The 27,274-nt window shown below is 59.2% G+C and overlaps 1 protein-coding gene across 3 annotated transcripts in view; it reads left to right on the top strand.

The window, feature by feature from the left end:
- The window catches only part of CNTFR (ciliary neurotrophic factor receptor), a 37,745-nt gene extending 12,904 nt beyond the window's left edge, over positions 1–24,841 (top strand). For all 3 annotated transcript variants that reach the window (XM_036021857.1, XM_028525480.2, XM_036021855.1), the window contains 8 exons: positions 7,134–7,218; positions 11,541–11,774; positions 18,263–18,380; positions 18,573–18,739; positions 19,786–19,949; positions 23,348–23,528; positions 23,931–24,099; positions 24,195–24,841. In XM_036021857.1, the coding sequence (XP_035877750.1) occupies positions 7,134–7,218; positions 11,541–11,774; positions 18,263–18,380; positions 18,573–18,739; positions 19,786–19,949; positions 23,348–23,528; positions 23,931–24,099; position 24,195 (1,119 nt within the window). In that variant the 3' untranslated portion in view covers positions 24,196–24,841. The remainder of the gene's footprint in view (positions 1–7,133; positions 7,219–11,540; positions 11,775–18,262; positions 18,381–18,572; positions 18,740–19,785; positions 19,950–23,347; positions 23,529–23,930; positions 24,100–24,194) is intronic.
- The last annotated feature ends 2,433 nt before the right edge of the window (positions 24,842–27,274 follow it).

Below are 27,274 nucleotides of genomic sequence, written 5' to 3'. Positions count from 1 at the left end.
AACTGCCTGGGCAACCCAAGGTCCCAGCACTGAGTCCCTGTTCTGAGTGTGTGTCTGTGTGTCCCGCTGCCGGGTGTAGGGGTGTGAGAGGCGGAGGGTGACGGGGTGGTCCCGAGTTTCTGGAGGTATGATAGTATCTGTGTGGAAGGAGGACCGGCTGTTTCGAACGTGTGATGGTATCCATATGTGAGACCATCGCTGTTCCGAGTGAGCACGTGTGAGAGAGTTTGTGTGTGACTGTGACCGTAGTGCGTGTGTGCACGCACACCAGTGTGTGTGAGGCTGTGGTGCAGGTGTCCATGTGGGAGGCCGTGATGTGTGGCTGTGATGGTGGGCTCTGAGCATCGGCAGTGTCTGCTCGGGGCTTTTGGGTGTGTCTCTAAAGCCCCAGCTGTGTGTTTGTAGTGGTCAGGGCTTTGGGGAGCTCTCCCGGGTGGCTGTAGGAGCCCTAGTGTGTGCTGGTACTCAGGGTGGAGTGAGCACTGGGTGTTGTGTGACTCCGAGTCGCGGGTGTGTGTGTGAGCATGTGTGTGCGCATACTCATGCCTGTGTTTACCCATCAGGAACAGATTGCTCTGGCTTCCCCACTGTGAGAGGGGAGTAAGGGGGAGGAAGGATGGCTTGCTTTTGCCCAGCAGACCAGAAGCTTCCTCAGTGTGCAGTGTACGTGCATGTTAGGGGAGTGGGGGAAACGGGACACTTACATGAAGACAGTTGAAATTTCTGTCCTTCCCCCGCCCCCACCCCACGTCAACTCTGTTCTATCAGGGAAACCATCTTCAGTTCTTTTTGTCACAAACCAGTGCTTCGAGTACACCGCCTCCCAGCCTCCCTGGTGTGTGTGTGTGTGTGTGTACACAAGCTTAGAGGCATTGGCCTCTGTGTGTGTACTTGAGGGCGTGTCTGCACCACAGCAGTGATGGGGCCAAGGGTGGGGTGTAGCAGGAGATGCTGAGGCAAATAGGTGTTTGTCCCAGGCCCCAAATCTGGAAAACTGTTGTCCATTCTTCTGTCTCCGTGGAAGGCCCTTGCAGCCTCCATCCTGCCCCTGCCTCATCTGCTGTGAGCCCTCGAGCCCTCTCCCCCATCAGCTAAGAGAAGTCTCATTCAAACCCATTGCCCCGCCCATCCTCCACCTTCCATGGGGTTCTTCCAGCTGTCTAACCTCCTGTTGCGGCATTTGGTCCCTACAAGAGGAGCAGCCCCTTCTCGCCACAGAATTAACCTGACCAGTGTGTGGGCCTTTTCTAGGTAGAGAGATCCTTCTCATTCTTCTAGAAGCCAGAAGGGACTCTGGACTGGGGTTAGGGGGTGGGGGATTTGGGGCTTGTGCCTCAGGTTCTGTGAAGCTGTCCAGAGCCCATGTGCCCAGGAGAAGGGTAGGAACTTCTCTGTCCCTTCCTGCTCCCCATTGGAGAGGCAGGGAGCTGGACCAGTTGACTTTGGAGGGAGAAAGCCCAGATCTCTTGCACCTGGAGGGCTGCTTAAGCACAGACCTACATATTACAAGCCCAAGCCCAGGTCACCAGGCAGTCCCTGTCTGGAGTGGGGCTCCTCAGGTGGGCACGGGCTGGTGGGATGCAGATTCCGCACCCTCAGGACAGCTCCAAGTTGCCATCCAGGCTCATCATAGAAGGACCCCAAGTTCCCCCCGACAGCACACCCACACACACACGTGCAGCAGGGCATGCACATGCTGATCTCAGGGTCCCCATGGTGCAAGAGGCTGGGGGTGGGGGGTTTGAGCGCTCAGAATCTAGGCTGCTGCCAAAATCCATCGGAATCTTGTCTTCTCCCCTCCTCTCGTCCTCCCCCCCCCCCCCCCGCCCCCATCTCCGGCTGGGCTGCCGAGGTCACAGCAGCAGGTGCGGATACCCCCCCAAACTCATTCACATCGGGCTGCCTCCTTTTCCACAACCTCAGCCAAAGGCTGGAGCTGGGGGACCAATCCCCCTGCCTCCCTCCTGCCCCCACCCCCACCCAGTGGTGCTCAGCTTCTCCTGCCCCCTTCTCTGTGGGGGAGAAGGGGGCCTGTGTTTGGGTGGGGTCCTTTTCTCTGAGCACTGGAGTTTGCCTCGGGAGGGTGTGGGATTGCGATAGCCCTGGAAGAGATAAGGCTTGGATCCTGAAACCAGGCACGGCTTCTGAGTCCTGTCCCCTTGAGGCAGGGGCACTGAGAGCTAAGAGCAGGGCCAGATCTGGACTCAGAAAGGAGAAGGAGCCAGAGACAAGAGACTCAGACAGGAGGGAGAGACTCCACAGGGAGTGGGAGCCTACCCCATGGCCAGCCGCCTCAGCCCGGGAGCTGGCCCCTGACCCGGTCCCACCCCCTCCCTGGTGGGGGGCCTGCAGGCCAGCTGCCAGGGGCCAGACCTCCCTCCTCAGCCTTCCCCCCCACCCCCAGCCTCTGGACAACTCAGGCCTCTGCCCCCGCCCCCACCGCCCACGCTGTCCAGGCTGCCTAGGCCTGGTGGGATCTGGGGGCCTCCTGGCCTCAGCCCCTCCTCCCCGTCCTGGAGCTTCCCGCCAGCCAGGACTGTCTCTCCCAGGCTCCCCCTGGGCCAGTGCTGTTCCTCCCTGCCCACCACGTCCTCGTCCGTGTCTCTGCCCCTGCTCTGTCTCTCATTCTCTCTCCATCTCCCAGTTTTGGTGTCGCTCTCAGCCCTGCTCTAATTCCCCTGCAGGTCTGGGGCCTCTAGGTTTCTCCCGCCTTTGAATCAGTTAGTTCATGCTGTGTCCTATTCTTGCCTTGTTCCCAGGATGGACACCCCAGGGCTGCTGTAGGGGGAGGGAAAGGATGGGACCCCAGGACAGAGTGCCTTTTCCTTCACACAGAGGGATTTGGGGTCTGGGGTTGCCAAGGGGGACTGGAAGCTGTGGAGATGTCACCTTGGTTCTGCCGTGAGCCATTTGCCCTCCATCAGATGAATGTTTCTGGCTTCACCCACCCCGGGCCAAGGGGCAAGTCCAGGCCAGTGAACTTCATTGAATCTCAGTTTCTTGGAGGCAGCACATGGGCCTCCTCGCTCATTCACTGTCTGGGCCAGACCCAGCCTATCTGACCACCAGCACACCCATGCCCACAGCACCCTGCAGCTCCGAGCACACTGCTTCTGGCACATCAGCACGTACACAGTCGGAGCTGGGCCGAGGTCAGTGGTGCACAGAGCCTGCTGCGCGGGGCTTGTGTAAGCCAACTGCCTGCTTCTGCACGCGTGCAGGGGGCTCTCCCAGACTCACACTTCCCCTTCCTCCGGTTCTGCCCTCAGCCGGGCAGGGGCTGAGGGTGGGGTGCAGGGCAACTGCGACCTTGCTGGGGCTGGCAAGAGACACTTGAGGGGGCCCTGGGTCCTAAACCAGACTCAGAACTTGGGTTACTGGGGTTCCTGATCTGGAGCCTGTCACTGGTATCTGTCATTGTCACTGCTGGTGACTGTCGGCCTCCATGGTGCCAGTATTACTGTAGACTGTGTTACTGAGTCTTATTAACATTCCCGTGGTGCTGGGGACATCACCGTCAGTGTTACTTTCTGTGCCTGTCAGTCTGGCTGCATTTTTGATTTCGAGATTATTGTCACTGTGACTGTCAATGTCAACAGGTATCACTGCCCTTTGGTATCACTGTGTGTGGCTGTCACTGCATTGTTGTCGGTGTAGTGACTGTCAACACCCATGTGTCATTGTCAGCTGGACAACTGTGTCATTCATACTCGGTGTTGCTGTCGATGTGTAGTGGTGTCTTTGTGTCACAGTGTGACAGTGACAATAAGTTGGGGGCTTGGGATTTGTCTTGATGTGTCGCCTGTGTGTGTATAACGATGGCACTCGGGTTCTCTGTCAGGTAAAGTGCTGGGCTCCTTGTGCTGCCAGGAGTTTAGGCCACCGGGCACCGGGCTCCTTTCTTGCTGCTGGGGCGCCCTCCATTCCCTCTTCATTCTGGGCTGGGCTGAAGGCCATGCTCTCCCCTGGAGGGGCCCACAGGAGCCTGGGCCAGTTTGTGTGGCCCTTATCTGGGGCTTTGTGGGATTTATCCTCCAGATCCATCCCAGAGCCGTGGGGTGTGGATTTGGAAAATTCCTGGGAAAGATGCTCTTTGCCCTGGGATAGGCAGTTCGGATGCCTCTGGCCGCAGCTTCCCTACCTGGGAATGGGCCCAGCTGGGACTCCAAGGGAAGAGAAGTGAAATTGGCCTGGGGCTTTCTGGATTTGTGGAACAGAGACTGGGTGGGGTTTTAGTGCACCCTTATCTCTTGAGGACTGGGCTCCTGCTTCCCCAAAGGGAAGTCCTAGAGTCCCCAGGAAGGCCCTGATCTCCTTGTCACGTGTTGGCCAGATGGCTGCCCTGACACCGCCCCCCCACTGGGGGAGCCGGGTAGGCTCAGCGAGATGCTCTAGGGTCGGCGCAGGGGCCCTGCCAGGGTCTCTGTCATTCATTCTCTAGGTCTGTCTCTCCTGCCCGTGAGTCTCTGCCCGTCTCCGTGCTCCCCATCCCTCTTCCTGCATCTCTTCTTCCATTTCTCCCTATTTTGGTCCCTTCTTGTCTCTCTCGGTTTCCACTCTTGGCTTTCCTTCTCTCCCTGTCTCAGTGTTCCCCCTTCCCTGGGTCTCTCCCTTTTCTGGGTGCCCCCAACCATGCGGTGTCTGTCTTGGTACCCCCTCCCCCACGCTCTGCAGTGCTCGCTCTCAGCAGCGCCCGTCTCCCATGGCTGCAGCCCCGTTGGCCCAGGGCCCGGCCCTTACAGTAACTCATCGGGCTGATGGAGGCGACTTTGATGAAGAAGCCATCCCCCACTGCGGGGGCCCAAATGTGTGTGTGTTTGCTCGAATGCATGAACACCCATGTCAGGCTGTCTCCTCACCCCTGCCCTCCCCCCCAAACTCAGACCAGGAAGGAGCTGGGAGCAGAAGGCCGCCCCCTGCCCCGCCCCATCCCTCTTCTCCCGTTCTGTGATCTAATCTCCATCCACTCCGCCTGCCCAGCTGCCTCCCCATGCCAAGGTTCCTGCTCCCATGTGGTGGGCAGTGGGTGGCACCGAGGTGGAGTATCTTCCTGGCCGTGAGGAGAAAGACAGGCAGATGGCTGAGATGGTGGGGGAGGGTCTGAGGGCCACCTGCAGGGGTGGAGGTGGGAAACCAGCTCTTGTTTCTCTCTCTCTAGCACCAGCTCTAAATCCAAACAGTCCCGAGTTCATTTCCTGGCCCCACTACTTGCTGACTGTGACTTTGGTCACTGTCTTAACCTCCTGGACCGGAGGAGTAGCTGAAGATGGGGGAGTGGCTGAGGGTCAGGAGCCAGGCCAAGTGGTAGCTGAGGCTCCAGGAACCACTGCCATGAGGGGGAGAGCCAAGGCCACGTGGGGCCGAGAAAGACGAGCCGTGCCAGGGAGGGGCAGTCAGAGCACCTGCAGCTGTGGCTGGAGGAAAACCAGGGCAGAAGGGGCACTCGCCTGGTGAGGAGTGCGTGTAGCCACAGACCGGAGGGGCCCTCTCCCATTCAGGAGCCTCAGAAGTGAGAGTCCCTCCAGCGCCCCCTACCCCTGGTACAGGCTGACACCCACATGTGTCTGCTCCTGCTCTAGCTGTCTGCAGTGTCTCTGGCTGTTTCTCTGGCAGTGTTTCTGACAGTGGCTCTGGCTGTGTCTGGCAGTGTGTCTGACTGTGTGTCTGAGTGTCTCTGGCAGTGTTTTTAGTGGTGGAGATACTTCCTGACTGAGCATCTGGCCCTGTCTCTGGCTCTCTCTCTAGCTGTTTTTCTGGGTGTATTCCTGCTAGTGTCTGTCAGTTTCTCTGGGGTTTCTCTGCTTGTGTGTCAGGCAGTTTCTCTGGCATGGTTTCTAACGGTGTCTCCGGCTCTCTGGCTGTGTCTCTGATGGTTTCTCTGCCTGTGTTTCCTGCTCTTTCTCTGGTGCCGTGTTGGCTTATGTCTGGTTGAGGGTTTTATACTGTTTCCTGTGGGTCCTTTGGTTGTGTATCAGCCATTGTCTAGCTTTGCCTGATTGTACCTCATAGTCTTTCAGCATAACTCCAACTGTGTGGAGCTGTTTCTTTGGGGTGTTTAGCTGTTTCGGGCAGTGTCTCTGCTGTGTGTCTGGCCACACCTTTGACAGTGTCTGGTTGGGAGTCTGGCAGTGTTCTTCTCTGGGTCCCTACTTCTGTCTGGTTGAAGTCCCCTTTCCTCAGACTGGGTTGGGAGGGTCATACTTGGAGCCTTTTCTGAAGGTGATAGTTATTTCCCTGCTCTCAGGTGTAAGCGTGCGCTGGCGTGGGGTTGGAGGGGGACAGCTGGACCCATTCCAGGTCAATAAGTAGGGGGGCAGTTGGCTCCATCCTGGGTTCTGGGGACAGGTCCTGCGTGTGCTTTATGTGCCCACGTGGGCATGCGTAGACACCGAGGCACATCTGCTGGGCTCCGGGTCACAGGCTCCTGGGCATGTGGCCAGGGTGAGGGTGGGCTGGGCTCCCCGACAAGGACCTGTATGTGCAAACCCCTCATTCTTCTCGATCATTGGTGCACACTAAAACAAACGCTACATCTGACCTTGGTCACCACCGCCCCCTGTGCTGGTGCCCTGCTGCTCTGCCCTCCCCAGAGCCCACGGGCAAGGCTCACTGACAGGCAGATCTGGGGAGCTCCTGAGCATCCAGGGTTTGGGCTCTCTCCCCAGGGGCACAGCAAGGGACCTTCCATTCAAAGCAATTTGGAGAAGTATAGACCTCCAACTAAGTTAAAACATTACCCTTCATTCTGTGATGTTTATAGCTAGCGAGCCAACCTCACCAGTAAAGTTTTGTGTTTTTTTTTTTAGAAGAACAGCCCTAACATTACCCATGTTCTGCAACTCATCCGTGGTTGACTGCTTCCTGCAGCCTGCAGCCTTATCGAGCAACAGACCACTGTAGGATGCCTCCTACCGTCTTAGCAAACCTTTGCTTACAGATGCCGATAATGTTGTTTTCTATGGCTAGAAAAGAGGATCCTGAGCCCCATTAAGAATAGCACGTGGGACCAAGGTGCCCTGGCCCTAAAGCTGGGATTTCCCAGTCTTGCCTGAGAAGGGGGTGCTCCTTAGAAGGTTCCTGCCGGGGCTGATACTGCCCCTTCACCCCCCTGCACTCCCTGTTTCTCCCAACAGATGGCTGTTCCTGTCCCATGGGCCTGCTGTGCTGTGCTTGCTGCCGCTACTGCCATCGTCTACGCCCAGAGACACAGTCCACAGGGTGAGTGCCGGGGGGCGGGGGTGGCCGCCTCTGCCAACCCCTCCCAGAGATGAGCACGGACCTTTGTTGGTATAGCTGTATCCACTCACCCGAGAGCCACACACTGGCATGTACCAGCATCACCACCATGAACACCCAGGAGGACGTGAGTCACAGGACACTGACGTACAGGCTGACCCAGTGATATCATCTCATAGGCATTGTCCTCCAGCCCCTCCTGGGTGGTCTCATGCTGATGGCATCTCTGTCTTGGGATGGTCTGTCTCTCTTCCCACTAGGATGGATAAAGGGTAGAGACAGGTAGGGTGGGAGTTAGGGGTGGCTAGGGCTAAGGCCCCTGTACAGCATTTAATGAAATGGGGCCCCCTGGGGCTTTGGGGTGTGCAGTGGGAGGCACTGAGAGAGACAGTGGACAAAAATGCTCCCCACTATTCTAGAGGAAATACGGGCAAAGAAATGGTAGACTGAGATCAAGGTGGGAACAGGCAGGGTGACAAGTGGGAGAGGGCTGGCACACTAAGGAAGGGGACTGGTCACCCAGTCGGCTGGAACGGAATGGCTGCAGAAGGTGCCCTGGGCAGCCTCCTGTCCTCCCCCTACCAGTGACCAGCAAGGGCTCCCCACAGCCCTCAGTGCAAGGAGTTGCGTCCCTGCTGGGAAACAGGGACCCTCTTAACTTGACCACCAGTCCTTCACTGCATTTGAGGCAGCATGTCTTACAACCACATCAGTACGAGGGCTGACCTCAAAACTCCCCCAGTGGGGCTCCAAGAGTAGGGAGCTCCCCTTTCGGATGTGTTGCCCCACTTGCCCTCACCTTGGCTGGCTGGGGTGGAACCAGAGGAGGTGGGGGCATCTCTGAGGCTCAGACAAAGAGCAGACTCTGATGGCTGAGCTCTGCCACCCTCAAGGCTGAGGGTGGGTTCAAGGAGGGCAGTGGGTCAAAGCTCCTGCGGCCTGTTCTTGTGAGTCCAGCACTGAGACCCAGAGAGCCCGGCCTGCCCGCACGGCTGCTCCCCAGTGGGCGGGGAACAGAGGGCCAGTACTAGGCCAGCCCATCGACCTTCTGCCTCCGTCAGCCTGCCCTGGGCTCCTGTGCCAGCCTGACTTGCCTAGGCCCGCAGGGGTCTCTACCGTTGGCCTGGCCCCTGCCCTGTGTATAAAGCAGAGCCACATGGGACCAAGGCCACATCTCTGCAAGGGCGTGAGGCTCTTCTTGTGCATTAGGCTGTGTTCTTGTGTGTGTGAGACCACATCCCCTTTTGAATGTGCTTCTGTGGTTTCATCCTTATGGGCTGTGCCCCGGTGTGATGTTGTCTATCTCTGTGTGTGACTGTGTCCTTCGTGGGGCTGTGTCCTTGTGGTTGAGATTGTACCCCATGCATCATAGTTTCTCTGTTTCTGCCTGTGCGTTTGCGTCCCTGTTGAACTGTCTCCTCCGGTGTGAGACTGTGTCCCCATGTGTAACTGTGTTCTAGGTGACAGTGCCCTTTCTATGCACACACGTGATCTTGTATCAGGTGTTACCATCCCTCAGGTGGGACAGTGTCCCTAGTGTCCCTGTGTGTCTGTGACCTTGTGGATGGTTGTCCTGTGTGTGCTTGTTCTTTGCGACGATTATCCTTGTCCTGTGTGTGTGGCGAGGTGAAGCTGCTGAGGACGCCCGGGGGACAGTTTCCGGCATGTGGTCCCCATGTGAGCCTGTGTGTGCAGGTGTGAGGGCGCCGTCAGCTCTGTCCCTCTGCGCTCTCTGTGTCCATGACCTCATCCTGTCTCTGTCTCTCATCCTGGCTTCTAACAACCTTTTCACAGCTGATTCCTTTGGAGCATTTGTCACCGCGTCAGGGCCAAGAACCCCATCCTCCCCCTGCTGCTTGATTTAATTTCTGAAATGGACAGCACATCAGTAGGGGCACCCATGGGGTGGGCGGAGAGCTGCCCAGAAACAAAGGATTAGGTTGCTGCCATCTTTGGAGCTGTTGCATGGCCGAGTGTGTTGCCATTGTTGTGTTGCTGTAACAGTGTGACGCTGTGCGATTGTCACGTCACGTTGCCCCCTCTGCCTTGTGGCCTGTAGTTGTCTTCTGTCATTGTGTTGTCATTTTTTCATCCCTGCCCTGCCCTTACACTGTTGGTTTGTCATTGTCATGGGGCTGTGCTTCCATGTCCTCCGTGAGGTGGACAGTGGACAGTGGGGAGGCGTTGTTGCCATTGTGTTTGTCGTGCTGTTGGGTCACTGTTCCCTCGCCGTGTGCTCAGACCTGACCCCAGGATGAAAGGACCATCCCGGGTCCACGCTAGTTCTGAGCTGCGGTTGGTTAGCATTGGCGTGTTGCTGCTGGGACCATGATGGCCACACCCCCTCCCCGACGGTCAGTTTTCAGCCTCCTCCTCAGGCAGCTGGACGCAGAGTCTCTGCTGGGGGGTGGGGTGCAGAGAGAGGGGCTTGGCATGTTTCCTGGAAGCTCCAGGTTTTTGGAAAGGAGGCTGGAAGGGGGCTCAATGGCTAGGGCTGGTGGATTGGGGGGGCTCTATGGCTTGAGCCGTGGACACCGGGCCTCTGGTCAGGGGGAGGCCCCCACTCGGTCTCTGGTCCAGCCTCACAGCTGTGGCCTCCAAGGCCCCCAGCCACCGCCCTTCCGCCCCGTTCATCCTCTGTTCGGCTGGTCCCAGGCCCCACAGACGAATGGTCAGGGCTGGCTGGGTTTCCTGCTTCCCTCTCCTCTGACAGGGACAGGGAGGCTCCGCGAGGGGCAAGACAGAGACAAGCAGCGGGGGAGAGACCCGGAGATGCGGAGAGACCCCAGCGCAGCGCAGGGAGACGCACGGAGGCAACAAACAGGGACAGATGTTCCCGCACAGAGAAAAGCAGTGCTGGGGAGGGGGCTGCGCCGGCCGGAGGGAGGCGGGTGGCTGGTGACATACGGGGATCCCTACCCCCTGCTGTCCTGATGGTGTTAACAAGTCTAATTAAGGGGCCACTGGCCCAACTTAATTGGCTCGTTAACAGGAACTGCCTCTGAAAATTCCCCAACTCAGTGGGGTAGCTCTCTGAGGGGAGACTTGAGCGAGTGTTAACGAGGGATCTCACACACCCCCCCACTGACCCCCCTCCCTCTCATTCTTCCCCTCCCATCCTCACTCCACAGATCTGGCTGGGACCAGGGAAGCATCTGTCCTTCCAGCTTGGGGGGCAGGATGCGGAGATTAGATTTGCATCTCCCGGCTCTCATGCCTGTTTCTCCGCCGGTGTCTGTAGATAGGTGTCTGGGACTTGCTCTGTCCCACATGCCTCCCCCACGTAATGCAGCCTCTCGACAGGTGCTCCCTCCCGCCCTTCCACTGCAGTCTCCTGGGCTCCGTCCATCACGCCTGGGTTGCCGAGGCCAAGGCTGGGGTTTGCTTTTGGCTCTGACAGGCCCCTCCTGGGGGCAGGAGAGGAGAGAGCTCTCTCAGCCCCGGCACTCCCCCACCCCCGGCCAACGCAGTTCCTGCCTCTCGAAGTTGACAGCTGCCAGGAGTTCCCTAGGGCTCCAGTCTTCCACCGGGCCCTTTCTCCCTTCTCCTGCCGCTGCCCAAGCTCTGGATGGCTGGTGGGGGTGGGGGGCGCTTGTCAGGGGGGCCAGAGTGGGAGAGAGGGAGAGAAAGGCAGGACAGAAAGAGATAAGGATGAGGAAGAGAAACAGATGGGGAAAGACGGAGAGAGGAGTCCAGGAATGGGGCCCCTCGGCTCCAGCTTGCCTGGGCAGCAGATGTCAGTGACTGAGGCTGGGCCTGTTGGTGGTAAGAGGTGAGGGTCATGGGGTCAGGAAAACTTTTTAAAGGACCTTAGGACTGGAGGTGAACTGGGTTTTCCCTGAGTTCTCAAATACCCCCCAGCACTCTAGCTTTCGCGAGGTAGCTCCGTTGGTTAGAGTGTCATTCCAGTATACAAGGTCGCGGGTTCAGTTCCCAGTCAGGGCACGTACAAGAAACAACCAATGAATGCATAAATAAAGTGGAACAACGAAATGGATGCTTGAAAAAAAATGCCTCCTAGTACTCTACACAATCAATTAATCAATCAGTCTCTCTCCTCTCCTCCCTCCATCTGTCTCTTTCACACACACACAAGATAGCCCATTCACACACAGTTTTGGAGACACATACCTATACACTTGCACAGCCACAGAGACATTTGGCACACTCATCTCCCCAAGACACTCACACCATCAGACACGGAGCCTCTTGGCCGGGACTCCCCGGCCATGCACATTCACCTGTGGTTGCTGGACATGGCCGTGACCTGTGACCTTTGTTCTGTGCCCTCCCCGCCCCCACAGAGGCACCCCACGTGCAGTACGAGCGCCTGGGCTCAGACGTGACCCTGCCATGTGGGACGGCCAACTGGGACGCAGCTGTGACGTGGCGGGTGAACGGGACAGACCTGGCCCCTGACCTGCTCAACGGCTCTCAGCTCGTGCTGCGTGGCCTGGAACTGGGCCACAGCGGCCTCTACGCCTGCTTCCACCGCGACTCCTGGCACCCGCGCCACCAAGTCCTCCTACATGTGGGCTGTGAGTGCTGCCCCCAACCCCTCCCTTGGTCTCCTCCTCCACTCGGAGAGGTTGTCAGTGAGTCCCAGACCCTTAGCCGGGACCAGGCCCCTCCTGTCAGGGGAGGGGGGAGGGCTGCAGTACTGCATGGACCCTTGCCCTCTGATTCCATCCCAGTCTGCTCTTTTGACCTCTGAGCCAAGCCTAACCTGCCGAGTTCAGAGCCCTGGGCATTCTGCACACGTACCTCTCCCCTCACCCCCGCGGTCTTTGAGACCCTGAAATCCTGTTCCTAGAACAGGGTGGGTAGAGGAGGGCTGGCAGGTCATGGCCCGTCTGGAGCCTGGTGGGGAGTAACCCCCAGGGCGACAGCTTGGGGTGGGAGCAGCCACAGTCTGCTGTGTGTTCTCACAGGGGCGGGCCATGAGGGCCTCTTGGAGCAAGATGGGATCTGTGGTTATGTAGGTGTGGGTGCGGGCACTCAGGAAGGCCCAGGGGAGGAGGAAGGCGTCCTCGAGTGAGAGGCATGTGGAGACTTAGAGGGTTTGGAAGGTACATTGAAGAAGTTACTTCGGGCAGAGAGCTGACTGTAACTATAGGTCCCAGAGGCTGGGAGGGCATGAAATGGGGGAAAAGCGGGGACAGGGACATCAGGATCCTAGAAGCTGGGAAGTGACAAGATCAGGTCTCGTTCCTAACAGATTCCTTTCATTGTAGCGAGGAGAGCGGATTGGATAGGGCGAAGCCAGGCAGGAAGGCTGCTGTCACTGGGATGCAGTGGAGAGGACGAGGCCCTGGGACCAGGGTGCAGAGTTGGGGCAGTTGGGAGGGGACGGTTGGAGCTCCAGGAGTTGGTGAGGGACCTCCAGGAGTCGGGGAGGACAAAGGAGCAGAGAACAAGAGGAGTCAAGACAGCTGGCCCCACCAATCAGCTCGACAGAGACACAGTAGGAGGGTCCTTTGGAGGAGAAGACGGAATGTTCCGTTTGGACAGTGTCTTTGGGGCTTTTCTAGAATCAGCTCCCAAGATGAGAATTCATATGGAAGTAGTTTGTTTGGCAGGTGACAGAAACACCATAGAGGAATGGAGAAATGATAGAAAAAGGAAGTTAAGTTCGTCAGTAAACGGTTACCAGCTATAAGTCTGAGCTTTTGGAGTCTAACCCCCGGGGGCACGCCGGGGGGCCCAGGCAGGGCATGTACCTTGGAGGTCTCCCGCCAGAGGGGGAGGAGCTTGGGTGCTTAGATGCCAGCGCCCGCCCATCCTCAGTTGGGGGATTCTCCCGGGGTGGGGGCGGGATGTTGTAATTCCCCAGCACTTTTGGCCTGATGCCGCTGCTGCATTTTGGCAATGCAGCTTTGGTGGCCAAAGAAAGCTCTTAGGGAAATAACTGCAGAAGCAGCAGCGGGTATGGGCGAGGGATCTGTGGCAACACCCATATCTGCTGCAGACACGTTTGTTGGGGTCCTTGGGCAACAACAGGGACCAACTACAGGGCACCAACAACAGTTGGTGACTGGTAGTCAGTGACTCTGAGGCTTTGGGGTTCAGCGGAAAGGTCTGTGCTGGAGATGGGAATCTGGGGACTTGGCAGCATCATAGCCATGGGACGGGGGTTGAGGGGGGGGGGGTTGGCCAAGGGAGAGATTGTGGGGTGAAGAGAGAAGATGACCCAGACTGAGCCCTGAAAACCGTCCCTGTTTAAGGGGTTGATGGAGAGAAAGGAAGAAGCCAGCAGGAAGGGAGAGGGAAGCCCGAGTGAGTGGGATTTGGAAGAGGGGTTTGGAGAAGTGGGAAGCATGAGGAGATCAGTGTGCAGAGGGTTGGCTCCCAGATCCCAGCCAGAGGTTCCCACTGACAGGAAAAGTCCTCAGAAGACAGTTTTATTTTCTCCTTGAGCCTAAAGAGTCAAGCTTCTCTGGCCTCACGCCAGTTGGGTGATGCACTCCCACAGTCTAAAGATGGTTTCTTTACTCTCCCTGGGAGCTACCAAGGGGGGGAGGTACTGGAGGGGCCTGGGGGCGGGCCCTTGCCCCACTGTCGGGAGGTTGGTGGACAGCCGTGGGAAATGTTAGGTTGAAGGTTTGCTCGGGGTCCTCCACGAAAACATCGACCCGCCAGCAGGGCTAGAGGAGGGGTGGAAATGTGCTTTGGTGGGGATGTTCCTTTCCCCGCAGAAAAGCCTTTGACACAATTAAACTCCAGAGATAGCATTCCCAGCCAAACTGCTTAGTTGCAAGTCAGGGGTGGCGTGACCCCTGTTGGCCAGGTCTAGAAATGCAGGGCCAGCCTAAAGTCGTCCACACACCAAGCGGAGGACTTAGCCTTTCCCGGGGAGCCCTTCCTGGGGGTGGGAGGTGGGGGGGGGGGCATATACTGAGTACCATGGGGGAAGGATGAGGCCAACTTGGCACTGTCGCCTACACTCCTGACTTCTCAGTTTGATTCCCAGAAGTCTTCAGGATGCACGAGGATGGTAGTAATGGCTGGGCCTTGGTGATCCTGGGGCCCCATTCCTGACGACTTGATCTTCTTTGAGGGGAACTGGGTCTAGAAGGAATGGCTATACTCCATACCCACAGGACGTGGCCATGGAGTGGACCCTGTAGTGACCAGAGCCCAGGCCTTGTATATATGGTGCTGCCCACTCCCCAGGCCCTGCCTGTCAGAGGAGAGCTGGCCCTGAACTGGCTGCAGCATTATCTCTGTTTCCTTCTGAAGAGCTGGTCAGAGGAACAGGGGTCATTAATCATGATTGTCTCAGTCACTTTATATTAGTAACAAGAGACTGGGTTGGCAACACTCGATATCAAATTATCCTCCTTGCCAGCACTCGGAGAACAGGACATAGTTATCCCTGATTTGTGAGTCGTTCAAACCAAAAATTATTTAGTGTTTATCCTAGACATACATGATTTTTATGTCTCTTATTTCCACGGGAACCAGGTCATAAAAAATATTCTGTTGAAAGTCCTCTGAATCAGACTAGTCCCTGAATTGCTTTCCCGGGATCCACCTTCCTGCCCTCAGGGGGGCTCTCACAAACAGTTCTGAGGGTCCCCTGCCCAGGATGATGAACAGACCCCCACACTAGACAATAGGATCACAAGGCTCCCTTTAATAGTCTTGTTTACTGGACACAGCTGATGCAGGATCATTCTGATTTTAAGCTAAAACAAATCAGGTTAATCGACTAAATTTAAATTGGACAGTTCCTTGTCTAGTGATTTAAAATTTGTATTCAATTGGCCAGGATGGGAACTTGGGACCCCCTGGTTCAGCATTGATTTGCCCTCAGCCTTGTTTGGCTGGGAAGGAGAGAGCAGCCAGTGGAAGGTAGCTGGGGGTGGGGGTGGGGGGGAAATTCGGGAGTCCAGAGGTTGGGGTATATGGAGGGATGCCACAAGATGAGGCTGGGACAGGCCGTGGCCCTTGAGTGCCAGGCAGCAGTGGGCGTGTGAGTGGTGCCTGGGTAGGGCTGGAGCTGGAAGGGTCCCGCCCCACCCAGCCTGATCTGGCCTGGCCAGGGGTGTGGACAGCCTGCCCCTCCTCCCTGGGCCTGCCGGCAGGCCTCGTGCATGCTGGGGGCTTGGGCCCAGGCGGGCTGGCGAGATGAGAGGAAAAACATGCGGTTTGGTGGGCTGGACATGGAAAAACAAGCCAATTAGGAGGAAAACAAACAAACCCTGGGCCAGCAAGGGCACATGCACACACGGCCCGCATGGGACCCAGGGACACCCTGCCGCTGGCCGCCGGCACCATTGGGACGTCTCAGGAGTCCCCGCCGCAAGAGGCAACTCAGGATGCCTGGGCGTTCAGGAACACACCGTGTGCCCGGAGTGTGATATGATATGTGTGTGCATGCGAGCTTTTTCCAACATGCTCTCACACAGTGTTCAGTTCATACGTGTGAGCACACTTGGAATTCTGGGCACCTTCCCAGGCCCAGTTTGAAAACTACATCGAGGCTTCAACTCCACCTTGTACACAGCGTCCCCCCGCGCATGGTCTCGCTGTCGCGGGGTCCCAGACACACGGGCACTTTCACGCATGCTCCCACAGAGCGCCGCCGCCACACGGCCTTACACGTATAGACGATCTCAAACGCGGAAGCCTCTCCCCGAGTCACACGCAGCCAGTCACACGGCTACACAGCCGCCCCGAGTCTCAGGCACACACACCCAGCCTCGCAGCCGGGCTGCCTGGAAAAGCTGCTGCAGCACACGCGCAGCACGCTGTCCCACAGCCTCACACTTGGTCTCCCGCAGCACCCCCACCTCCGCCCACCCGGCCCCTCAGCTGGGCTCCAGCTGCAGCAAGTCACTCCTTTTCTTCCTTTTCTTTGTTTTTCTTTCCTCCTTTTCCCTCTGAGAAACCTGGTCCCTGTCAGGAAACCCAAGCCCTTTCCTACTCAGGGCCCAGGGCCAGGCAGGAGTAGCCAGATGACAGACAAAGCCCTGCCTGGCCCCCCGGCCCTCCGTGACCTGCCCAGTTGGGGAGATTGGTGTGTGTGTGGGGGGCTGGTTTGTGGGGGGAGGACAGTGAGAGGAATGAAGAGGCTGGACCGTGGGGTGGCTGGCCGGGGGAGGGGGCCTGGGAGTCCAGTGCTATGGCCTGCTCTGCCCTCCCAGGAGTCCCAAGCAGCAGGGAGCTGACTCTGCAGGCTTCAATCCCCCACCCCCACCCCCAGCGCCCTTCTCCTTTGAAGCTGAGGGTAAGGGGGGGTGGTGGCAGAAGGGAGGAGTGGAAGCTTTTCGGCCTGCCGACCTCGGAATGTCCTTTCCTCCTGGGGTGGCTGCCAACTCTGGCCTGGCCCACAGGCCCCCACAAGGCACTTCCTGTGTCCTTGGCCGCCCCCCACCCCACCCCCCACGCCTCTGTGCCCCTGGGCAGATAGAGAAGGGATAGGAGAGGCACACAGTATGAACATGGAGCAGACACAAGATGGACACGGGGCCAGGAAGGCTTCCCAGGGGAGGCAGAGAGCAGTGGGCAGAAAGCAGGTTGCCCCTTGTGGGGGCTCAGCCGGACTCTGGCTCCCCCTTGCAGGCCTGGGGCACGCAGCTGCCTCTGCCCACAGCCTTGCCCACTCCACATCCACGCCCAGGCTCCTCGGATGCTTCTCTGAGCCCCTCATCCCTTCTGCTGCAGAGCCAGATGGGGGCCTGGGGTTCAGCCCAAAGGCATGCATACTTCACACGTACTGGACACGTACGCACAATCACACAGAGCCACTCACAGTCACATGCACACCGCAGACGAAAGCCCACAGTTCCCCACGTGTCGCCATGGCCACTCAGCAAGCACAGACATGCACTCCCCTTCACTGTCCCTGGCTTATTGAACTGCCCCCCTCCTATTTCCTGTCCACCTGTCAGGCAGGGGGCGGGGAGGGAGGGGGGTACAGGAGGGAGGTGTCAGTGTCCCTGGAGCCACCACGGACATTCCTTGCCTGGGTCAGATCACAGAAGCTGCCTCCTTCCAGGAACCTGAGCCGGCTGTCCTCACGCCTTGCCCAGTGCCTGAGGGTGGGAACAGCTGGACTAAGTGTTCGTGGCAGCCAGAGCGTGGTCAGACAGCAGAAAACACTTCCCGAGTGTGTTTGTGTGGTCATGTAGGTGACGTCCCCATCCTTGGGTGTAGTCCCAGCTTTGACTTGCTATGTGACCCCAGGCAGGTACCTGTCCCTCTCTGGGTGTCCCCATTTTGGAGTGAAGACAGCTGCTGGCCACGTCAGGGTCTTCTTAAAGTGTCTGTGAAGGAGCGGAGGAGCCGGGGCTGGCGCAGGGGCGAGGCACACACCGAGGGGAGAGCGGCTTCCTCCCAGCTGGAACGTGTGCACACTTGTAGTCCCACGTGGGCTCTAGAGCCATGCACACAGATGCTCCTACACGTGTACCCACACCCCACCATGGGTCACTTGTTCATGCCACATACAGACACACATGTAATGTGCATGCCCACACATGCAGACACGTACAGATACAAACTCGAACTGCCGCCCAGGGCTGTTGTGCCTGTGGAACCACCAGGCTCGTCCCCGTGTTTCTCATTCTCTGCGGAGGGGAAGCCTGGGGTGTCTCTTCCCCAGGGAGTGCACCCTGGGCATCCCAGCCACCAGACCACCCTGGGCCTCTATTGCATGGTTTGTGAACGGACACGACATGGCAGGAGATGTGGGGCTGGGCTGGTTCCCCCAGACATCACCTCCACCCTGTGATTGATGAGCTGAGGCCCGCAGCCCCCTGCTCCCCACAGTTCCCGCCTCCATTGAGCAGGTGGGGGGGGCTCCCTCTCCTTACAGCCCTTGTTTTTCTTTAATTAAACATCTGGCTCTCTGTGGCCTGGGAAGCCTCAGACCCTCGCTGACAGTCCCCCCCCTCAACCTCTGGCATTGCTGATGGGTTGGAGGGGGAGAGCTGGGGTTCTGGGGCCCACCTGTCCCCACGCTAGTGCAGGGGACTGGGGGCTCCAAGAACGCCCTGGCTATGCTGTTTTCTCCCCGCAGTGCCGCCCCGGGAGCCCGTGCTCAGCTGCCGCTCCAATACGTACCCCAAGGGCTTCTACTGCAGCTGGCATCTGCCCGCCCCCACCTACATCCCCAACACCTTCAATGTGACTGCGCTGTGAGTAGGCCCACCCTCGACCTGTTCCAGTCCCGCCCCCTGCCCTGGCTCCTGCCCCCGGCCCCCTGCCCATCCCGTGGCCACAGTCCAGACCCTAGCCCAGCCTTTGGTTCGGCCTTCCCCCGACCTCTGCCCTGCCTGACCCTTGGTGTTGGCAATAGTGCCTTGGGCCTCACCCTCACCCCTCCCCAGGCACGGCTCCAAAGTTATGGTCTGTGAGAAGGACCCAGCCCTCAAGAACCGCTGCCACATCCGCTACATACACCTGTTCTCCACCATCAAGTACAAGGTCTCGATAAGTGTCAGCAATGCTCTGGGCCACAACGCCACAGCTATCACCTTCGACGAGTTCACCATTGGTACGTGGGAAGGGGGTCCCTGCTGCTTACTTCAGTGGGAGTGTGTAAGTGGGCGTGTGCCAGAGGGGGTTATGAGTAATTGTGGGGTGTTTACATGTGTGCACAGGTATGTGTGGTATGTATGTGTATACACACATGCATGGCATGTATATACCTGTGAACATTGGAGTGAATGTCTACCTGCAGAGGCCGAGAGACCTCTCCAGCAACTCTTCCCACCCTCTCTCTGGCTCCCACAGCATACAGGAGGGGGAGGGGGCAGGCTGGGCCAGACCCTTGTGCAGCTGCAGCCTCCACCCCCCGACACTAATAGCTTCCTTACGGCCTGTGATGAATGAGGTGTCAGAACAGGAGACAGGACTGGGACAGATACTGCACTCCCCCCAATCCCCATCCCAGCCAGACCCTCTGCCTGCCCCTGCTCCGTCCCAGCCAGACCCACGCTTGCCTGCCCCGTCCCATGGCTGGGTCCCCAGGCAGACTCTTTCTGCCTACGCTGGGCCCTTACATGCTCTCGTCACATCTCAGCCTACCTTTAACCCAGGTGTCTGCAACACCTGTGGACTGTCTTTGAACCTTGACCCAGAGAGCAGCTTCAAACCCAGGCTCTTCTAGGGAGCCCACGCCTCAGTTTGGAAATGGAAACGTTGAGGTGAAAAGCCAGTCTGGGTGGGGGCAGTGTATGGTGCTGGTGCGTGAGGGGACGATCCAGGTGACGGTGGGGTGGAGGCAGAGGCATCACATAGGCTTGTGACGGGGACACTGCTCATCACAGGGGTGGGGTTGTGATGGTAGAGTGAAATTTGGGATGTTGACCTCACGAGCTAGTGACAGTGGCCACAACGGCAGTCACTGGCGATGACAGGAGTGTGAGAGGTGACGGTGATGAGGTGGTGGTTAATGGTCGCTGCCAGGCTCGGCGGCAGAGAAGAGGGGTGGCAACCATGGTGACGACGACAGTTGTTGGTGAGGTGAGATGGCAGGCGTGGTGACAAGGTGCTCTCCCCAGAGGCCAGTGTGGTAACGAAGCTGTGTCTCCTGAACAGTGAAGCCCGACCCTCCAGAAAACGTGGTAGCCCAGCCGGTGACCAGCAACCCGCGCCGGCTGGAGGTGACGTGGCAGACCCCCTCCACCTGGCCCGACCCCGAGTCCTTTCCTCTCAAGTTCTTTCTGCGCTACCGACCCCTCATCCTGGACCAGTGGCAGCACGTGAGTGCCCGCCCCTGCCCCACCTGGACCCTCCCAAGTGCCGGCAGCCTCACCACAGGGCACAGGGGTGCGGGGGGCGGGGGGGGACCCGTGGCCCCACTGGTAGCTGTTCCGGTGCGAAGCCTGTGGCAGGCAGAGAGGCTTCCGGAGGGGAGAAGGCACCAGGCAGGCCTGGGAGGGCGGAGCGGAGGGAGGTGTCCCGATCCAAGGCCCTTGGGGGTTCGCAGTCACTCCCATTGGATGGGAACACATCTGTCTTTGTGGCTCCCCAGGGTCTGGAGAGAAATGCTGGAAGGGAAATGGCAGGCAGGGCAGCCTCGCTCCTGTTTTCTTACTTCTGGCTTTCAGCCCGAGCAGGCATCTCCCTCTCACACGTGGGCCCAGTCTCCATGCCTGTGCTAGACCCCAGGGCCAGGACGGCCCCTGTCCTTAAGGACTCACAGATGGGCTCAAGGGGTCAGAAGTGGGCAGTGGAGTCAAGTTTGGTTCAGGGTGTGAGTGCAGGGCTCCAAAGTCAGTTCTAGCTCAGGGGTCTGCCTAGAGTTATAGGCCAGAAGGTGGTGCAGGCTGGGACCTAAGCAGTGGACAGGGGGCAGTGTGGGGTCAGGCCATGGTCTGGGGTGTTAATCAAGCCATGATAGAGAGCTCTGGGGAGCAGACAGGGGTTTGGGGCAAACTTGAGGTTCTCTGACCTTGAGAGCCCTGGGTCCATAGGGCTATGGGTGCTCCGTGTGGCCCGTGAGGTCTGGGCTAGACTGGGGCTGAGAGGGTGCTTCATGGGCCAACCCAGGGTGGCACCTGGGGCCTCAGCCTGTCCTCTGACGGCATCTACCAGGCTCCAGCTCCGTCTCCTCATACCCCCGCAACCCCAGCTAGCCTCTAAAGTGCGTAATTCGATTCTGGGGTGCCTGTCCGGGTTGCAGGCCTGTCCCCCACAAAGGCTGCTCACACGCTCACATGTTCCCTGACAGAGTCCGGAGTCCCTCCCACCTGGCCAGCTGCCGGCGCCTAATGCATTGCTAATAACCAGGGTCTAGTTTCACAAGCCCCCCTCCCCCGCTAACGAGCTACAGGCAGCAGCCCTGCGCGCGTCGCGGCGCACACGCCTTGCAGTGGACCTGGCACACCGCCCACCACACACACAGGAACATGCACACACACACATGGTTCCCAGGAGGAACCGTGCTCCATACGTGCATGTGACTAACATGGCAAAACCATGCACTGGCCTCCACCATGGGCAGAGCTGGCCACCGCCCTGAGGTGGGCAGAGCAGAGCACATGGGGCTCTGCAGCAAGAATGTGCGTGGCCCATGGCGCGTGCTAGCCCTGTTCCGTGTCTCACTGGCATTGCAATTGGCCAGATTTATGGCTCTTTTGAACTTGAGTTTTGCTCTGCACAGAATCTGCTCTCCCTGACTCGTCATCGTAAAGAAAGGCAGGTGTATAATTGGGGGCGATGGGGTGGGCTGCGGAGGGGAGAGCACAGAAAAATATCATTTGGGTTTTCAGGAGGAAATGAGAGGAACGGGCCAGGAATTACACAAGAAGGGGCACCATGAGGCCCGGCAGGGGCCGTCTGCCCGTGGACAAGTGGCAGGCGAATGCTGGGACCCTGCTTGGGTTCTCCTTCCCAGTGTCTTTAGCTCTGGCACTCACTCAGCAGGGAGGCCTGGGGAGTGGATGGAAGACTCAGAGGTGAGGCTGAAGCCAGAGACTAGGGAATTCCTGCCAATTGAGGAGCCACTCTCTCAAGGTGGTGGATTAAGGCATCAATGAAAACCTAGGAAGAAGGACCCAGACCTAGAAGATGTGACTGCCAGAGGGTAATGGGCTTCTGGGACGTACTCCTAAATGTAGGGCTCCCACCAGAAGCCCACCAAGGAGGCGGTCATTTCGATCTGCTCCCGTGGCTCTCTCCCTTTGGGGAAAGACAGACACGGATGTCTGGGAGACAGACAAAGGTGGGGATCTGGTGGTCAAATCCTGTTAAGAGGGAGAAGGAGCTGAAGGAGTTTGGGTTACCTAGCCAGAGGGAGCTTCGCAGGGTGAAAGGGGACCGGAAACCAGAGGTAGAACTGGAGCCCAGCTCCAGGAGAGGAGGGTCTGTGGGCCACCAATCTTCCAGGCCTGAGAGTAGGACTTGCTAAGCCCAGGTCTGGGCCCAAAGTGGCTCTCACCCTGACCCTGACCTTTACCAGTGCTTCCGCCTCAGGGCCATAGACTTGGGGGTATTGGAGGGGCTCCCCACCCCACGCGGACCCAGTCGCATGCACACACATGCATATATTCATAGCCTGCCAGGTCAGGTAGCCCACCCAGTCCTCCGGTTTCTGGGGTGGGTTGCAGGGGATCAGAACAGGGACCAAAAAAGCCCTGAGGCCAGACGTGGCCCAGAGAAGCCCCCTCCTCCGCCGCCCCCACTGGCTGCCCCTGTTTATGAGGCGGCTTAATGAGGCAGCGGGTGCCGCTGAGATGAACCAGAGCCCCGCCTGGGCCTGGGAGGGGCGCCGGACAGGCAGGCCGGCCTGGAGTTTGTGGGGAGACCAGCAGGGTGAGGCCTGCGGGGGTGGGGTGGCGATGCCTCCAGGAGGAAATGGAGCAGCTGTTCCGCTGTCCTGCCCCCCACCCCAGGAGCTGCCCCCCACCCCTTTCTGCCTCAGGCAGGGCCATAACCACACTGAGGCCCCCTTAGCTGGGGCCAGGCTTGGAGGGGTGGGCACCGCATACCTGGGGACCCAGACTCTGAGCTGGAACTCCTGATAACAACAAAGCTGGCTGAAGTCTGTTCGGTGCTTACCATGTGCCTGAGTCCTCATCACACTCCCGTGAGATAGGTCATTAACACCACCCGACAGGTGAGGACCGCAAGGCTTGTGGAAGCCAAGTAACTGGGTCACCTAGATGGCGGGGGGGGGGGGGGGGGGGGGGGGGGGGGTGGAGCCTAGCTCCGGATCTGTGTCTGTAACGTTCCCTCTGAAGCGCCTCTGGGGGCCGAGGGCAGCACAGTGCCGCCCTCTCTTGCTCTGTTACTCTTGTCACCTCTGGGCTGGGACTGGGGTCAGGTCTCCCGCCTGGGGTTTCGACAGAGCTGGGATGGCCGCAGAGTCCAAACACTGAGCAAAGTTCTCCTCTTCTCCCCCCGGGGTGCTTCCCATCACCCTAAAGAGTTCCTTACTCTCCTTCAGGACCATCCTCCCTCCCTCGGGGATCTCTTCCCTAAGATGCCTCTACCTTCCTGCAGGAACGTTCTCAGTGTCCCCTGAGCCCCCCAGGAAGTCCCTGGTCCCCCAGGGGTGTCCTCACTCTTCTCTCCCCAGAAGTGTTCTCACTTCCTCTGGGGAGGCCTCACTCTCCTTGACTCCCAGGGGCCCCCTGCCCCCATGGTCTGGCTGTAGGTGGAGCTGTCCGACGGCACCACGCACACCATCACAGACGCCTACCCTGGCAAGGAGTACATCATCCAGGTGGCGGCCAAGGACAATGATATCGGGACATGGAGTGACTGGAGCGTGGCTGCCCATGCCACCCCCTGGACTGAGGAGCCACGACACCTCACCACCGAGGCCCAGGCTCCAGGTGAGCCTGTCCCCATCCCCTGTGCTTGTGGTCAGCCTGTGCTGTTGCCTGGCTTTGTCCTGCTCCCTGCAGCTCCTCCTGGGGCTTGGACCCTCCGCCCCAGGGGTCTCCACACTCGGTGGCTGCCACACTCCCACTAGTCTGGCCCCTGCTGTTCCTGGTCCTTGCTGTCTGGACATGCTGGGTAGAGGCATCTCTGGGCCTTGGGGGAACAGGATCTGCCTGATGGCGGAGGCAGGGCATGCTGGAGAGAGGGGGCAGGGGCTTTCCGATGGGGAGGCAGCACTGGTCTGATACAGGGAGCAGGAGCAGTGGCCCTCATGAACTCCCAGGTCTGGGGGGATTCCAGGTCTGGGGGGATCCCAGCCCCGGCCCTGCCCTGAGTTCCCCCATGTTCCCCAGAGACCACGACCAGCACCACCAACTCACTGGTTCCCCCGTCCACCACGAAGATCTGTGACCCCATGGAGCTGAGCAGTGGCGCAGGACCCTCAGCACCCTTCTCGATCCGCGTCCCTGTCACTCTGGCCCTGGCTGCCGCTGCTGCCACCGCCAGCAGTTTCCTGATCTGGTAAGTCAGGCGAGGACGGACGGGCCGCAGAGGGGAGCCCTCGGGGACCCCCACCCCACCCTCGTCCCTCACAGCGCCCTGCCCTGTCTCCCCAGAGCCCGGCATCCCGTGAGGACGTGCCAGCGCACCTGCAGAGGAGCAGGAGGCCGGAGCTGAGCCCACAGACCCCGGTTTCTATTTTGCACACGGGCAGGAGGACCTTCTGCATTCTCTTCAGACACAATTTGTAGAGACCCCGGCGGGCCCGGGCCTGCCGCCCCCTCGTCCTGCCACACCACACAGGCCCTCCAACCCTCCGTAAGGAGAGGAGGACCTTGCAGCTAACCCACCCACCAAAGACCATCCCACCCCCACCTGCCCCCTTGGGCTGGACCCTCCAATGCCAGCGACTCCCAGGAGCCCTTGGGGGGCCTGAGGGGAGCCCCTCACATCCACAGTTTTTCCTCCTGCCCCAGCCTCCTGTCTGTCCCAGGGTCTCCGTTGCCACCATCAGATTATAAGCTCCTGACACTGGGGGGACCCCAGCCATGCCCCTCCCCCCAGCACCCATACTTTTCAGCCCCCACCTCTGCTCCTGTTTTGTATGACCCCCCTTTTCCTGCTCCTACACCACAGTATTTAATGCCCTGTCAGTCCTTTCTAGTCTGACTCAATGGTAACTTGCTGTATTTGAAATTTTTATAGATGTATATACAGGTGTGGGGAGTGGGGGGGTTCTCATTAAACGTCACCATTTCATGAGTCCTTGGAACAGACCTGCTTTGGGAGGGTGTCTCTCTCCCAAGGATCCCTCCTCTTTCAGCCCTGGAGGGGGAGAAGTTACAGTGGAGAGAGACAGCTCTCCACACGGGTGGGGAGGGGCGGTTCCGTGCTCAGGCTGTTGTGTCTGGGGGTGGGCTTCCTGCTTCTCGGGAGGGTAGGGCTCCCTGGAGGTCAGGGGCAGACGTGGGGGAGTGCGGGGTCCAGTGAGGCAGGTACCACTTGGGGGTTCATCCCTGCCATCCAGGAGACAGTCTGGAGGTTCTAGCAGGTCAGGCTTGGGGCTCAGCCAGGCCACGGGGCTCAGAGCGCAGGGCATCCTGGGCCCGGTGAGGCAGGAGGCTGCCCGAAGGAGGCCACTTGGAGTGTGACCAGGGGTCGGGCCTGTGCTTCGGGACTGGAAGCGTGGAGTCCCAGGCTTGGCCCGGGGTGAGGTTGCAGGGAGCACTCCGTGCGAGCAGGGACGGTGAGGCTTCCGTGTTACGGGGTGCGCAGTCCAACTCCACACCCTCTAGCTCCCACACTGGGACTCCAGGGTCCCCTCAGCATTCTCCCCAGACAAGGGGCCCCTCGCTGCCAGGGCCTGCTCAGGTCTAGCCCCCTTGTAGAGGCCACCTCACGGTGCACCCGTAGCTGAGAGGGCCCGAGCCTGGGACCAAGTCCACAGGCACCGCCGGCCGAGGGTGGGGGAAAGCGTTAGACTGAGCCTTGCTCTGCGTGGCCGGAACAAGATGAGAGAAGAGGAGTCAAGGCCATGGGCACACTGAGCTGGGCCCATACTCCCACGGCAGGTACTGACACCACTCCTCCACAAAGCCATCCGTCCCATGTTCTTTTCCTCAGACCAGGGTCCAAAAACAGATGTCCCTTCCTGGTCTCCCCAGGCCTGCCGGGATCGTGCTCTGGGAGGAGCATTCGCCGTCCTCAGCACTGACGAGTCAGGCCTGGGCAGGATTTGGGGCTGGCTCCCCTGTAGGTCAGGACTGGAGGAGAAGGGTGTTCCAGCGGGGAGACCCCATGGAGCGCAAAGGCCTGATGTCAGGGCAGAAAGGCCTGTGGCTTTTCACGCTGAGCAGCCCCAGCTATGGCAGCACACGGCTCCTTGTTCACAGAAAGAGGCTTCCGAGGAGGACATCTGACGAGTGGCCACGGACCTGCCTCTGCACCCTGGACTCCTGGTTCTGCCTGTCTGGTCCCTGCCAGGCGTGGCTCGGGTCTGAACAGGGGCTACCAGCTCTTGCCGAGGACATTGCATTCCTGGGATGGGTCTGGGCCTCCCCCTTCCCTGTCCTTGAGGTGGAGGGGCTGAAGTTAGGGGGTCCCTGGCCCATGCTGCCTTCCTGCCTTGGTCAACCCTGACCCATCAGCCGCCCACCCAGGGCTTGGGCATCAGCAATCTGGCCTCCATTAGCAACATGGGAAAGCAATTATGTGGGGCCTGGGGAGGAGGGGGAGGGGTGGGGGACTGCTGGAGCCTTGGAGGCTGATGGAAAGGAGGGCTGGGGCATCTCCCTGCCCCCCACCCCGAGAGAGACCCAGCCCCTTCCCAAGCCCCGAGGTGTCTGGAAGGGCAGTGTCACGCCTCTAACCGGACTGGGCCTGGGCCCGGGCCCTAGTCCTCCTCAGGACCCTTGGGGGTCCTGGTCCTTGACCTCACAGAGGCTGCTCCGCTCGCTTTGGGGGGGCATGACTGCTTTCTGCCGCTGCTGCCGCTGAGTGCTGTTCCTCCACAGCCATTATTTCCCATGATGGTTCTGGGGAGCTGGGGATAAGTGTAGACATCACTTTTTGGAGCTAAGTCAGGATGTGGAGAATTAAAACACTGCTGAGGGGACTGCTAGGGGAGGGTTGGATCCCAGGCCCAGTGCGCACAGCAGCTCTGCCTCAGCTCACTAGAGTTCTCTGGGGTTCCGGGATGGGCCCCCCTCTATGCCCCATTCCTGTAATGCTGACTCGTCTCTGCCCCTACCCTCCTCTCACGGAATCCATCCCTCTCTCTGTCTCTGTCTCCCACTCCTCTCCCAATATGTCCGCGTCCCAGTCCCCATTCTTGTGTTTCTCTCCTCATGTCTCTGTCTCATCTCTCTCTCTCTCTGTCTTCAGCTGCTACCCCTGCCGCCCTCTCAGTCTCTCCAGCCATCTCTGTATCTCCGTCCCTGTCTGCCTCCGTCTCTCAGTCTTCCCTTATTCTCCCAGTGTCCCCCGTCTCCCTGCCCATCTCAGAGTCTCTGCTCTCACTGTGTGTATCTCCATCTCCATCTCTGTGCCTCTTCCGTGACTCTGTCGTCCCTCCCTCCCCTTTGCCTCCCTCATCATGTCCCTGTGCTGGTCCAGAACCCAGCCTGTGGCCGTTGCGCCTGGCTGACCCAAGCCAGGGGCTACCCTGGCTTCTGCTGCCCCCTCTCGGCCACCTCCC

This window comes from Phyllostomus discolor, chromosome 3 (assembly GCF_004126475.2).
Source record: "Phyllostomus discolor isolate MPI-MPIP mPhyDis1 chromosome 3, mPhyDis1.pri.v3, whole genome shotgun sequence".
Lineage (NCBI taxonomy): Eukaryota > Metazoa > Chordata > Mammalia > Chiroptera > Phyllostomidae > Phyllostomus > Phyllostomus discolor.
The sequence above is the reverse complement of the archived record's forward strand: the minus strand, read 5'-3'. Positions and strand labels throughout refer to the sequence as shown.